The sequence below is a fragment of the Miscanthus floridulus genome, chromosome 11, assembly GCF_019320115.1.
Source record: "Miscanthus floridulus cultivar M001 chromosome 11, ASM1932011v1, whole genome shotgun sequence".
In the NCBI taxonomy this organism is placed as follows: domain Eukaryota; kingdom Viridiplantae; phylum Streptophyta; class Magnoliopsida; order Poales; family Poaceae; genus Miscanthus; species Miscanthus floridulus.
The window spans coordinates 95,004,368-95,016,816 of NC_089590.1; the positions used below are offsets into that span (position 1 = coordinate 95,004,368).

General features: G+C 39.6%; 1 protein-coding gene across 2 annotated transcripts; it reads right to left on the reverse strand.

Annotated features, from left to right (window-relative positions):
• Window positions 1–2,585: 2,585 nt before the first annotated feature.
• Window positions 2,586–5,848, reverse strand: LOC136494014 (ubiquitin carboxyl-terminal hydrolase 3-like). 2 transcript variants are annotated; one of them, XR_010768466.1, is made up of 10 exons: window positions 5,716–5,848; window positions 5,495–5,626; window positions 4,968–5,012; window positions 4,700–4,811; window positions 4,533–4,591; window positions 4,355–4,429; window positions 3,862–3,910; window positions 3,607–3,683; window positions 3,201–3,434; window positions 2,586–2,946 (listed from the first exon to the last, which is right to left on the reverse strand). XR_010768466.1 is itself a non-coding variant. In XM_066490153.1 (10 exons), the coding sequence occupies exons 1-9, from the start codon at window positions 5,806–5,808 to the stop codon at window positions 3,345–3,347; spliced, it is 732 nt and encodes a 243-aa protein (XP_066346250.1). In that variant the 5' UTR covers window positions 5,809–5,848; the 3' UTR covers window positions 2,592–2,946; window positions 3,322–3,344. The 2 variants fall into 2 exon arrangements, 1 of the variants encoding a protein (XP_066346250.1); XM_066490153.1 differs by having other exon boundaries at window positions 2,592–2,946; window positions 3,322–3,434.
• Between the last annotated feature and the right edge of the window lie 6,601 nt (window positions 5,849–12,449).

The following is a 12,449-nucleotide window of genomic DNA, read 5'->3' on the forward strand; positions in this document are numbered from 1 at the left end:
CGCTCCATATCACACATAACCCGTGTGACCTCCGGAACGTTAACGGGCTCCCCTGTCACCATATGACCCTTGAGATTTTCTAGGTTTTTCCGACCATGGGATCTGATACCACTTTGTTAGAGTGCGTAGCGAAATCCAGCCTAGCTTGCTATACCCACGAGCCAGCGCCCCTCGGGCTCAGGTCCACCGGAGCCCACAACGTACCAAGGTTTTGTGCCTAACTCAACCCAAAAGATAGCCTCTCGGGCTAGAGGGTTCTTGGGTGAAAGCCTTGGCGATGGCGACGCCATTGGGCGGCGCTTCCCTGTTGGGGGCGTCGTGTTTCCCCTCTAGCATGTCATCCAAGGGTGAAAACCCGGTCCACTTTGGACGTGCGACGGTGGCGCCATCGGCGTCGCTCCCTTCCTGAAGGCGTCGCATCTGGATTATCGTCGCGGCCTCGATGCGAGGCATGGGTTTGCGACTGGAAGTTGGAGCTGCTCTTTGATGGTTGAGCCTGGCAACGATGACCGGTGGCGGTCGTTCCTTTGGACCCGTCGGGAGATGACCAGTGGGTGGCCTGCCATGGGAAGTCCAAGCTGCTGGTAGCTTTGCTTCCATGCTAGGCAACGATGATCTATGACAGTGTGTCGTGTTTGTGCTCAATCGCGTCGCGTGGGGTGGTTAGCCCCTCGGGTGCCATTTTGGCTACTCGGTTGGCTAACCTTCTGGTACATTATTACATTCTTTTGTCTTAATTGAGCGACAGAGCTCCTGCCTTTTGTTTCAAAAAAAAAGATAGCCTAACAGGTGAGGGTTATCCCCGCCTTATATGTTGCGCTCCTCCCCCATCAATTACCTAACACTAACGAGGAGGGGCAAAGAAACCTAGCTCCTATCTATCCACACCCCTTTTCCATCAGCCATGAGCCCATGACAACAGAAAACCTCGTGGTCTTTGATTTCAGGGTTTCCATCACAGATAATGTAATTTATACCCAAGTGTCTCGGACAGTTGCAGTGGTCTTTGATTTCAGGGTTTTCATCACAGATAATGTAATTTATAACCAAGTGTCTCCGGCAGTCGCAGGCATGAATCTGCCGCGGAGATGAATGGAGGCAGGAGGGGCCTGTCGCCGGTAGCCTCCAAAATAGCCCTTTCAAGAGTAAACCCACCTCGGCGACGACACGCTGGTGAACTACCAGAGCATGGGACGCTACTTGTGTTTGTTTTTCTTATGATAACTTCAAGTGGGAGTTGTTTTATATATCTGCTATAAACAGCGTGGCGAACCAGAAACTATACTGTATGGAGGATGAGAACAAAGCCATTGGCTAAAAGAAACAAGAAATAAGAAAAACAATTGGTGTACAGAGCATTTCGCTGTACTATTGGATAGCAGATTACTAGCTGTTTCTATTACTAAAAAACAGTGAGTACAGAAGTCCAGTGGCACCTTGGTACATTTAAAAGGGTGGAATAGCTGTTTTGCTCTCCGAGCTATTGTTCAAGGCTCGGTTTTATCTCTAAACTTTCAAAACGGCCATTTTAGTCCTAAAAGTATATTTTTAGGCTGAATTTCATCCTAAAACTGTAAAGATAATCGTTTCAGTCCTCAAACTTTGCATATTATTGGGCTCAATTTCGTCCTAGTAGAACTATAAAGATGATCGTTTCAGTCCTCAACTTTGCATATTGGGCTCAATTTAATCCATAAACTATTAAAAGTATAAGTATACCAACTCATTTTTGTGAGAGTAATTATAGTTGCTTCGAACGCTATTTATTCCTTAAGAAACATGGAAAACAATAATAGATCTATTTTTTTATTAGCTACTTCTAGAGTTAGGCTCAACTAATAACCATTTGTGTATAAAATAATAGCTTTTTTCCATAGGCTAAAAATAAGTCATATTTAAGAATATTTAGATCTATATTTATATTCATCTTAGAATATGAATATAAATGTTGAAAGTGTGCTATCTGATTCAGTAGTTAGGGCGACGCCAGGGACAATAGTACCTAACGATTACTATCCATCTCAAATCGCACATGGTGCTGAACAAAGGATGAAGTTGAGCCAAAATGCATTTTGATAATTCATGGATGAAATTGTGCCTAAAATATAAAGTTTTCTTTTTGGATAGACAAAATTGGATTGAAAATAAAAGTTTAAAGACCGAAATACACTTTTGATACTTTATGGATGAAATTGAACCGAAAATGCAAAGTTTGTAGACTGAAACGATCATCTTCGTAGTTTTGGGATGTAATTGAGCCTAAAAGTAGAGTTTAAGGACTAAAACGGCCGTTTTGAAAGTTAAGAGATGAACTGAGTCTCAAGGAATAGTTCAGGGACCAAAATAACTATTCTGCCTTTTAAAATTTGCAACTGTTTTTTAGATAAAGGATTTTTTATTCTGGCCTGTTCCATGTACTCATCAACCATCAAAACTGTAGCTGTATGACTGTAATATCAGTAGTACTATGTCTCTTACGCCAAGAGAGTCCTTCAAATAAGATATTTGTGCCATCTAGCTCTTATGCATGTGAATCAAATTTGGATGTATTTACCATTACGCCTCAGAATCGAACTGATCTCTTTTAAGTGTCAATGAATGTGGTTACTTCCAGTATTCTCCGGCAAACCAACATATTTGATTGACACTAGTCGAGATCAGTTTGGGCTGTTATTTGCCAAAAGACTACATTAAGGAATAAGCTCCTCATTAAAAGGAATTATGAAGGCATGCAAACCACAATTCCAAGCTGATATGGCCAAATCTATTGTCCAAGAGCTAAAACATCAAAAGCTTTTTGGGACATTTTTGAATCCTAGAACATCAGGACGGAGGGAGTTTTAGATAGGTAACAAGCATGCACGTAAGGAGGACGTTGCATTGGCTCCCACTAAAAGAAATGAGAACTACTGGAGGCTGAGGCGTCAGCTGTGTCTGAACTTGTACCTGTAGGGCAGAACCAGAGTAAAGGATGGGCGTTGGTCAGGCTTGATAAGCAAATCTGAGACAAGTTTTCAGATGCTTTGAGAAGACTAAAAATGAATGTAGTCAAGTACTCAACTAGATCTAATAGCTACACATCAGGAAAAAATAATTAAACGAACAGATAATTGAAAACAGTTTGCATTCACTTAACTTATGATTAGACTGAATGTTGCTGCTAACAAGGAAAAATGGTTGGGTGTCATTTGAAATTGTACCTTTAAGAGGGTGCATGGAGAATGGGGAGTATAAAACAGTATCGCAGCTACAGTCCAAACATGCATGCATCCGTTTAAACCCCTTCCCTTGAACCCTTGCTTTTTGCATTCCATCGCTTACCGGCTTAAGGAATAGCAGCAGCATTATTTTTCTTTCCTTGACAGCACCATAAGATTGAAGTTGATTGAGTTGGGGATATTGCACATGATGGCCTTAATGATAGGAACAACATCCTGGTGCAATAAAATGGTCATTGTAGGCTATATTATAACGGAAAATTCTAATAAGCATCAGCCATTTCCTTTGAGCTTTACTGTCAGCAGTTTCAGCAACTAGTTTAAGGAAATGGAAAAGGATGTGGAAAACAAGAAGAAAAACAGGAACCACTTCATAACCTTGCAGTACCTGCAGCAAACTTATAGAAGAACAGGATCTGTGCTTTATAGGTCCATCCTTCATCCCATCAAGCTCATAAAGTGTTCCTACAACCCGACTTAGCTCCTTATTGATGTGTAAATACATGAAAAACATATAACGAGCCGTTTTGGGCTATATAATATATATTCAGGTGGGGATTAATCCCCCCCGGTGACATTCAAAAAAAAGATGAAAAACAGAGAAATGGATGGTGAAAAGCCGCTGTCAAAGACTTCGCCTTACCATTGACAGACACAAAACAAATATAGTGCTCTTCTACAAGATCACTGAGCTGCCAAACAAAGGCAAGTCTTGTGGTTAGATGTAATTGACAAAATGATGAGAAAATAAGTCACAGAAAATTTTTTGGCTATTATTATTTTTTCCTTATTTTCAGTTTGGGACAGCTCAGGTTGAAACACACTGATGAATTTCATGTGTATGACCTGTAACAAAATTATTTATCTATATTCAGCTGAAGAAAACAATAACCATAACAATGCTTCATCTATCTATCTATATAAAGTAGAATCACAAGTTTAAGCTTCACGATTATTTTTCTGTCAATGCACACAGCCAGTTCAGCTCAGAACTTGAAACTATGCTAACTAGAGTAAAAATAAGTATAGTGGAACATCATTAACTGTATTTAGTGCATAGCCCTACATTCGACAGTTCTTATTCTTTGATGTTTTCCAGATTGAATTCCGGTTCACATATGCAAAGAAACCAGTACCTCTGTGACACCAGCATTGGCAGCCAGTGAGTGAGCCCTTGCCATGGCATCATCCTTCTCCAGACACACAGCACGCTGGAAAACATGGCATGAGGCATAACCATATAAGGGAAAAAACTGCAAGACTGATCAAGGTATCCTGGTAATGAGTATGCATTTTGAGAAAACAAACAAGAACCTCATATGGGTCCATGCCAGAAGTTGATTTGAAGAACAAGTCCAAGCATGAATTCTCCACTACAAAAGACCAGATAGGTTAATTCAATTCAGGAACAAGGAGAGAGTAAGAAATATTACAATCATCTTACAGAATTCTGTGTGCTGCATATAATTGTTTCAGGTTACCTAAATTGACTTCTGAAGATACATTTCCAACAGCATGGAGTAGAGCAACAGTTCCACAAGCATTTCCCAATGATTCAATCTGTTTTATAAAGTAAACCTGGTCCTGTGTTTCCTGTGTTACACAAGGCAGCATGAAACACCATGCACAATAAAGGGATATGAACAACTCGATATAAAACTATCAGGGATTTTTATGATGGAGAAATCAACTGTAAACCATACGTGAGGAACGAAAAAAATGGCATCTACAAGGAACACAATTGTTCACCTTTTCTCCAGAAAATAAGAGTTGTTCTGAAGGGTAACTTGCATCCTGCAGTGGAACAAGAGCGCACCTCAGTAAAAAACTGAAACTCCCTTACTAAGCTCATAAATATGAAAACAACTTTTATATGTGCATTCCACATTAAAAGAGCCACACTCGTATATTTGGATGAGTTGGGTTACATATGCAACATATATTTTTTTTAAAGACATATGCAACATAATAAAAATTGTTTAGGCACTCATTGTTCATTACTCAACACTACCAGCAGTCACTACTGTCACCTCGTCTGGGGTTTACACACTTATACAGCACAATCAAATGTGAGGCTTGGTGAAACTGCACTCCAACAGGTGTAGCCTCACCTTTGCTTGTCCTGCAATTATAGTTTCCTCTAAGCAATTATTTATACTCGTGAATGGCTACAGGATTGGGGGACTAATCTCCTCCAAAATCGAGTTACTGGAGCTTGTTCAATTTGGCAATGTACTTGCTCCCCTGATTCGGGAAAACAGAAAGGGCAAACGCACCTGTGGTGGATCGGGGAAACAGAGAACAACGGCGAGAACAGGCTGCGGAACCATATCCAACGCGTCGGCGTCCAGTCCGTACACATCATGGAACTCCACGTCGTCGTCCGGGACGCCTAGCGACCACATGAACTGCGCCCGCGCGCCGACGCCGCGGAGAGGTCAGAGAGGAACGAGCATACCATCGAATTGATGGTCAGAGGAAGGAGAGTGAGGGATACCTGATTGAAAACTTCGGGGGTAGACTCCAAAGGCGGCCACCGCTCGCCGGCTGAGGCCGGAGCTGACGCGGAGGGGGGCGACGGCAGCGCCATGGAAGTTGGGCGTGGTGGAGGAGTACGTCACGGATCTGGAATGGGCCGATGCGTACTGCCATTGTGATCTGGGCTATTTTGGCCCATTTCCACGGGCTTACTTTGTGTTTCCTTTGTGGATCAATTTAACAACTGATCGTTCTCCTTTTAAGATTTTTTTAAAAAAAAAACTGAGCTATCTCCCAAAAAAATAAAAAATATCTTGTTGGAGCTCAATCTGATTTTCATGTTGCATTGCTACCGGCCTACGGTAAAAAGCTGAAGCTTCTTTTAGACCCCTTGGAACGGCCCGCTTCAACTTCTTGCGGCTCTACTTATCGTGGAAGCCATGCCAAACAACCTCATCTCACAAACATGATAAAAAAAGATTATTATTTATTAAATGAACAACATCAGTGTGTCGATTTGTGTTTATATTGTTTATTATATATAGGGAAGTCCCGTATGAATATAGGGAAACCCATCCACACTGATGCGGTGCATTGGTTTCCTTTCTTTCTCCCTACATTAGCACTCATGAAGTGTAGAGAGCTTTTATAAGTTCTCTCACTTTCCTACATACACAAATGAATGGATCTTTAAGATTTATTTAGAACTGCTGAGAATTCTCTATTGGGCCCAGCCCAAGCCCAACACATACACACACACCAGGAGTAGCAGTTTGTGGACTTTTGGATCTTATTATAACGGGCCAAGTTTTGATTGAGACTTGGCGGACATTGTCAGGCCGGACCTATGTTTCATTGAACGAATAAAGACAGTGCTCCACTAAAAAAAAGACATTGGCAGCCCAGACAAATTTAGTCAAGAACTTAAGAAAAATCCATGCAAACGACCACTCGAATTCGCGTCGTAATCCATTGTTGCGAATTGCAATTGCAGCAATTAGTTATATGTTTGATGCCATCATGCATGGCGGCTATGACTTCTTGAGTAACATTTTTAGCTCTACCGACGGCTGCGAATCCACGGCACGACTGTTGCCTGTATCTGTATGTGTAAATAAATAAGTAAACATATTAGTAGTATACTACTATATGCACCCTAGATAGCTAGCTAGGACCGGAAGATTGTCACTGCAGACGCAATCCAGTGGATTAATAATTAGAGTAACATAATACATCATGCACTAGCTTACCCTGAGCTTTACTGGTCGGTCTGGTAGAATAAGAGCGTGCCGATCGATTAGAGCTGGTAAGTTGACTAGTCAGCGCGAGATCATGTGTTTAATTAATATAATAGGAGTATTTTCTCAAAAAGAAATATAAGAGGAGTATATAGTTCAACATCAGTGGACATACAATGGACTCTATTACTACTCGGTAAAGGGCTAAGAGTAAGGGCTAAACTTTAATCTATCATTTTTTCATTAGCCCCTCTAAGGTGAGCTAAAAAGGACTAAAAGTAGTCCCATGGAGGCAAAAGACGTATATTACTCTCACCTCTTCCCTTTGAGTCATGTGCGTGAGTATTAATTAGGAATAAATAGGTCATGATAGGATACATGGCTAATCTTTAGCCTCTAGATCAAACAGCCCATGAGCTAAACTTTAACCTTAGGCTAATCTTTAGCCTCGTGCATCCAAACGAGGGCTGTAAGGATATTGCGCCACCGTTTCATCAGCGTGCACTCTTACGAACCGTTCATTCTAGTAGCCGAGTCCAATTTGGCCGTGGAACTAGAGTAATTAAAGTGACAGAGCTATCTAACTAGAATGTGTTTTTTAAATAGTCCACTACTATTAGCTAAGGTTAGGTAGGTCGGTCACAACGTTGCTACGTAGCATTAGGACTATGAGCAGTTCTTAGTCTAGTTAATAGAACTATTTCCTCTCTTTCCAAACAAATAAATTTAATTATTGCTTTTTAAGGAGAGAAATAATTTTAATTTTCGAAAATGAAAGGACTATATACTAATCAGTACCAGCAACTACTCCCTCTGTCTCTAAATATCTGTCGTTTTTTGTTTTCATGTTGTAAGTTTGACTGAATTTGTAGAAAATACGTCCAACATTTATATGTCTAAAAAAATATTATGAGAATAGATTCAACGATCTATTTAATGATATTAATTTTGTACCATAAATATTAATATTTTTTATATATTTAGTCAAAGTTATTTCTTAGAAAACGATAGTTATTTACGGATGGATGGAATAAATTTTAGCATTTTCAAAGGAGTGCTAGCTACGGGTAGGTTAGGTATTTGGTAAGTTTGAAACTTGTGGTAGCAAGTGCTAGAATTATTACTAACTAGGAGATCCAAACAGATTCGAGTCTACTAACTAGTTTGTGCTCCAAAGCTAAAAAATCATCGTGTATTTCGTGCCTGGAAGCAGACAGCCGTGCCAAACGGACACGGACTAATCATCCTGTGCTTGATTGTATGGCTATGTCCGCTTGACTTATAAGCAGTGGTGAATCTAGGATTTAAACTTTAGGTATACCGCTAAAAAAATATTTTATATATAATTTGGTAAATTTATTTTAGCAATTCAGTAACAATTATAAATTTTACAACTTAATTTGGTATGCATGCATTAAGTAATATGATAAGGCTTAAATTCAAGGATTAAGTTGAAACCATCTACTAGATACAATATAAATAGTTCAAAAGTCACACCGATAGTTTAAATATAGGCATAAAAGAGTACCAGAGGCTTACAATACTATTTTTTAGACTGCTTTATTCGACGCTTTCTAAGAAACATGAATGTCTTACTATATCTTCTTCATCAACCAGATCAACCACTGATCTTCCACCACTAGTTCAACCTGATCAGGTGGAGGATTAGAAGGTTCAACTGGCTATGAATATTACCAAATAGCTATGAATGTAGAAAATAATTTTCTAAAAAACACGAAGAGCAAAGATTAAATTTACCTAACCAAAATAGTGAATCAAGACGATAAGTTCTGGCTGGCGCAACCGTATATTCTACAGACAGAACGTGGGAATAAGATGGCGATCCTCCAATCCAGTATTTAGAGCATGGCGGAGGGCGGCAGGGCACCAGGGGTCGTGGCCGGCCGACTCACCTGTCAAGCGGCGACGCACGTGTTCCTCCGTGGCTCCCCGTCTGATCGAGATTAAATTAGGAAATTCGAACGTATACTGAGCGCACATACCGGACGTTTGGACTTTAGAGAATTGGAGTTCCCTTGCCATATAGGCCACGTCAGTGCATCATATGGGCCTCTCGTCATCACGCGATGGTGTCCACGTATGTTTTTTTTTCTTTTTTTTCTTTTTAACAAATACAACGTATATACAATATAATAATGTATATACTACTGCTGTCAGGTTTGCAGGGTATGCCGGTGCATACCCGACATACCCTGTGGCTACGCCACTGTTTATAAGCCGTATTTTTTTAATCAACGAATAATATTTTTCTTTCACAACAAATTTATTAAGTCATGATTTATTAGCCAAATGAATATGGCAATACGTCGGTTACTGGATCGGATTTGACTGCTACGTAGGCACGCACTCACCGCGTCCTGACGGCGAATCGGCGATCGATTTGAGGGCGACGATGGCTTTTCAGAAGGCAACACCTCACCTGACCTGATCTTTGGAGTGCGTCCTGCGTTCTTGTAGAATAAAGAGCGTGCCGATCGATTAGAGCTGGTCAGTTGACTAGTCAGCACGAGATCATGTGTTTAATTAATATAATAGGAGTATTTCCTCAAAAAGAAATATAATAGGAGTATATGGTTCCACGTCAGTGGACATACAATTGACTCCATTACTACTTGGTAAAGGGCTAAGAGTGAGGGCTAAACTTTAACCCATTCTTTTTCCATTAGCCTCTCTAAGGTGAGCTAAAAAGGGTTAAAAGTAGTCTCATAGAGACAAAAGACGCATATTACTCCCACCTATCCCCTTTGAGTCTTGTGCATGAGTATTAATTAGAGACAAATAAGTCATGATAGGATACATGACTAATCTTTAGCCTCTGAATCTAAACAGTGCATGAGCTAAATTTTAGCCTTGAGCTCATCTTTAGCCTTGTGGATCCCAACGAGGGCCGTACGAATATTGCGCCACCGTTTCATCAGCGTGCACTCTTACGAACCGTTCATTCTAGTAGCCGAGTCCAATTTGGCCGTGGAACTAGAGTAACTATAGTGACTGAGCTATCTAGCTAGAATGTGTTTTTTAAACAGTCCACTACTATTAGCTAAGGTTAGCTAGGTCGGTCACATCGTTGCTACGTAGTGTTGGATCCATTAGGACTACGAGCAGTTCTTAGTCTAGTTAATAGAACTATTTCCTCTCTTTCCAAACAAATAAATTTAATTATTGCTTTTTTAAGGAGAGAAATAATTTTAATTTTTGAAAATGAAAGGACTATATACTAATCGCTACTAGCAACTGCCCCCTCCGTCTCTAAATAACTGTCGCTTTTAATTTTCATGTTGTAAGTTTGACTGGATTTATAGAAAATGCGTCCAACATTTGTATCTCCAAAAAAATATTATGAGAATAGATTTAACGATCTATCTAATGATATTAATTTTGTACCATAAATATTAATATTTTTTATATATTTAGTCAAAGTTATTTCTTAGAAAACGATAGTTATTTACGGATGGAGGGTGTAGATTTTAGTATTTTCAAAGGAGTGCTAGCTACCGGTAGGTTAGGTATTTGTTAAGTTGAAACTTGTGGTAGCAAGTGCTAAAATTATTACTATATATATGCTGAAACTAGGAGATCCAAACAGATTCGAGTCTACTAACTAGTTTGTGCTCCAAAGCTAAAAATGATCGTGTATTTCGTACCTGGAAGCAGACAGCCGTGCCAAACGGACACGGACTAATCATCCTGTGCTTGATTGTATGTCCTGTTCGTTTGGATTATAAGTCCTACTTTTTTAGTCAACGAATAATATTTTTCTCTCACAATAAATCAGTGCAGTACTTTCAACCATAGCTTATAAGAGGACATGTCGGTTACTGGATCGGATTTGACTGCTACATAGGCACGCACTCACCGCGTCCTGACGGCGAATCGGCGATCGATTTGAGGGCGAGGATGGCTTTTCAGAAGGCAACACCTCACCTGACCTGATATTTGGAGTGTGTCCTGCGTTCTTGTGTCGCGAGCTTTAACCATGTCGAATCGCACGCACCTGAGACCTGAACCTGAACTGATATATCCGGGTATGGCGCGGCAAGCAACGATTGCTGATTGATTCGAATTATTAAAATAGACGTCAGAAAGCTATCTGCTGTGACGAATGAGCGCATTATATTATGTTGAGGCAAGCCAACTACGCAAAACATGCTTCGTATACTGGTTGTTGGAGTACTTGACGAGCACGACAATGACGATGACGGCCACGATGATTCAGTGGCCGTTTTTTTCCTTGCACAGTGGTTTCCTAATAAACTGATGAACAGATAGAGGGCATGCAGGAGACCCCAGTCAACTTGACAACATATGCATGCGGTGCAAGATGGCGTCTACTCTCTCCGTAAGGGAAAAAAACACTACAATTCTAGATTTAAATCTAATCAATTTTTTAAGTTTGACTAAGTTTATAAAAAATGGTATTAACATTTATGACTTTAATTCTTGCGGAATATATAGCATTCCAATTAAGAAATAGAGTTTTATTCCGAAAAGCAATGAAAAAAGCTATTGAATTAACTAAAAAAGCGGATATAAAGGGAATACATATCCAAATTGCGGGTCGTCTAGCAGGAAAAGAAATTGCACGTGCTGAATGCATAAAAAAGGGTAGACTACCCCTCCGAACAATTCGTGCTAAAATTAATTATTGCTGCTATTCAATTCGAACTATAAATTTATTGTATAATATATTGCATGATTAACCTAATTTTGACCAAATAAATTTATGACTAAGAAGCATTTTGAAAGATATATGGAAAAAGGGCCTATATCCGGTATTTTTTCCAGTTCAATGCACTGGTCTTGGAATTTTGGTCAGTAATTGCTATTAAATTAGTCACACAAAAAACTCAATTTGAAAGATATATGGAAAAAGATTGACCCAAGAAGAAAAGGTTGAATAACATTGAATCGCGACAAGTTTCACATAAAAGGTTGATTCATTAAAAATGTTACTCGAGAAATTGTAAAAGTTGAATTAGAGATAAAACATCATATTGAGGGTGCATTTGGTAATGACAAATGTTTTAGATCTTCGGTAGAATGACTAGAAACGCTGCAAAACGCCACAAAGCGAAACATTTCAAAAAAGAATTACTCGGAACCGATTCTCCTTTTTTTACTAGTCCAGAGAAACACCTAAAATCTGGTTTCTCTTTATTCTAGTTCTAGTTTCAAGAATCCAATGAGTGAGCCAAACAGTTCTATGAAGTGATTCAAATTCAATAGACAAATGCTTCTAGAGAGAATCTGGATTTCAAACGTTTCTAAGAGAATCTAGATACCTACCCAACACATCCTTAAATCAATAGTTTTCCTGTAACTATAATAGTGTTGGATCGGCAAATTTGGTAGGCGCGCGGGAATGAGCACCCTAAAAATATACTTCCTAGTGCACTCAAGCATTAAAAAAGTGTAGTAATTAGTCATGTTGAATGAGTACCAGATATAAGGGATTCTAGGAGGGACAAAACAGTTTTACATTAAATAATTGTAT

Coding starts and splice junctions, on each gene's coding strand:
- LOC136494014 (XM_066490153.1), bottom strand. CDS start 5,808: ATGGCGCTGCCGTCGCCCCCCTCCGCGTCAGCTCCGGCCTCAGCCGGC. Junction 3,684..3,861: donor TTGTTTTGTGTCTGTCAATG/GTAAGGCGAAGT, acceptor GTCGGGTTGTAG/GAACACTTTATGAGCTTGAT. Junction 3,435..3,606: donor CTTCTATAAGTTTGCTGCAG/GTACTGCAAGGT, acceptor TTATTGCACCAG/GATGTTGTTCCTATCATTAA.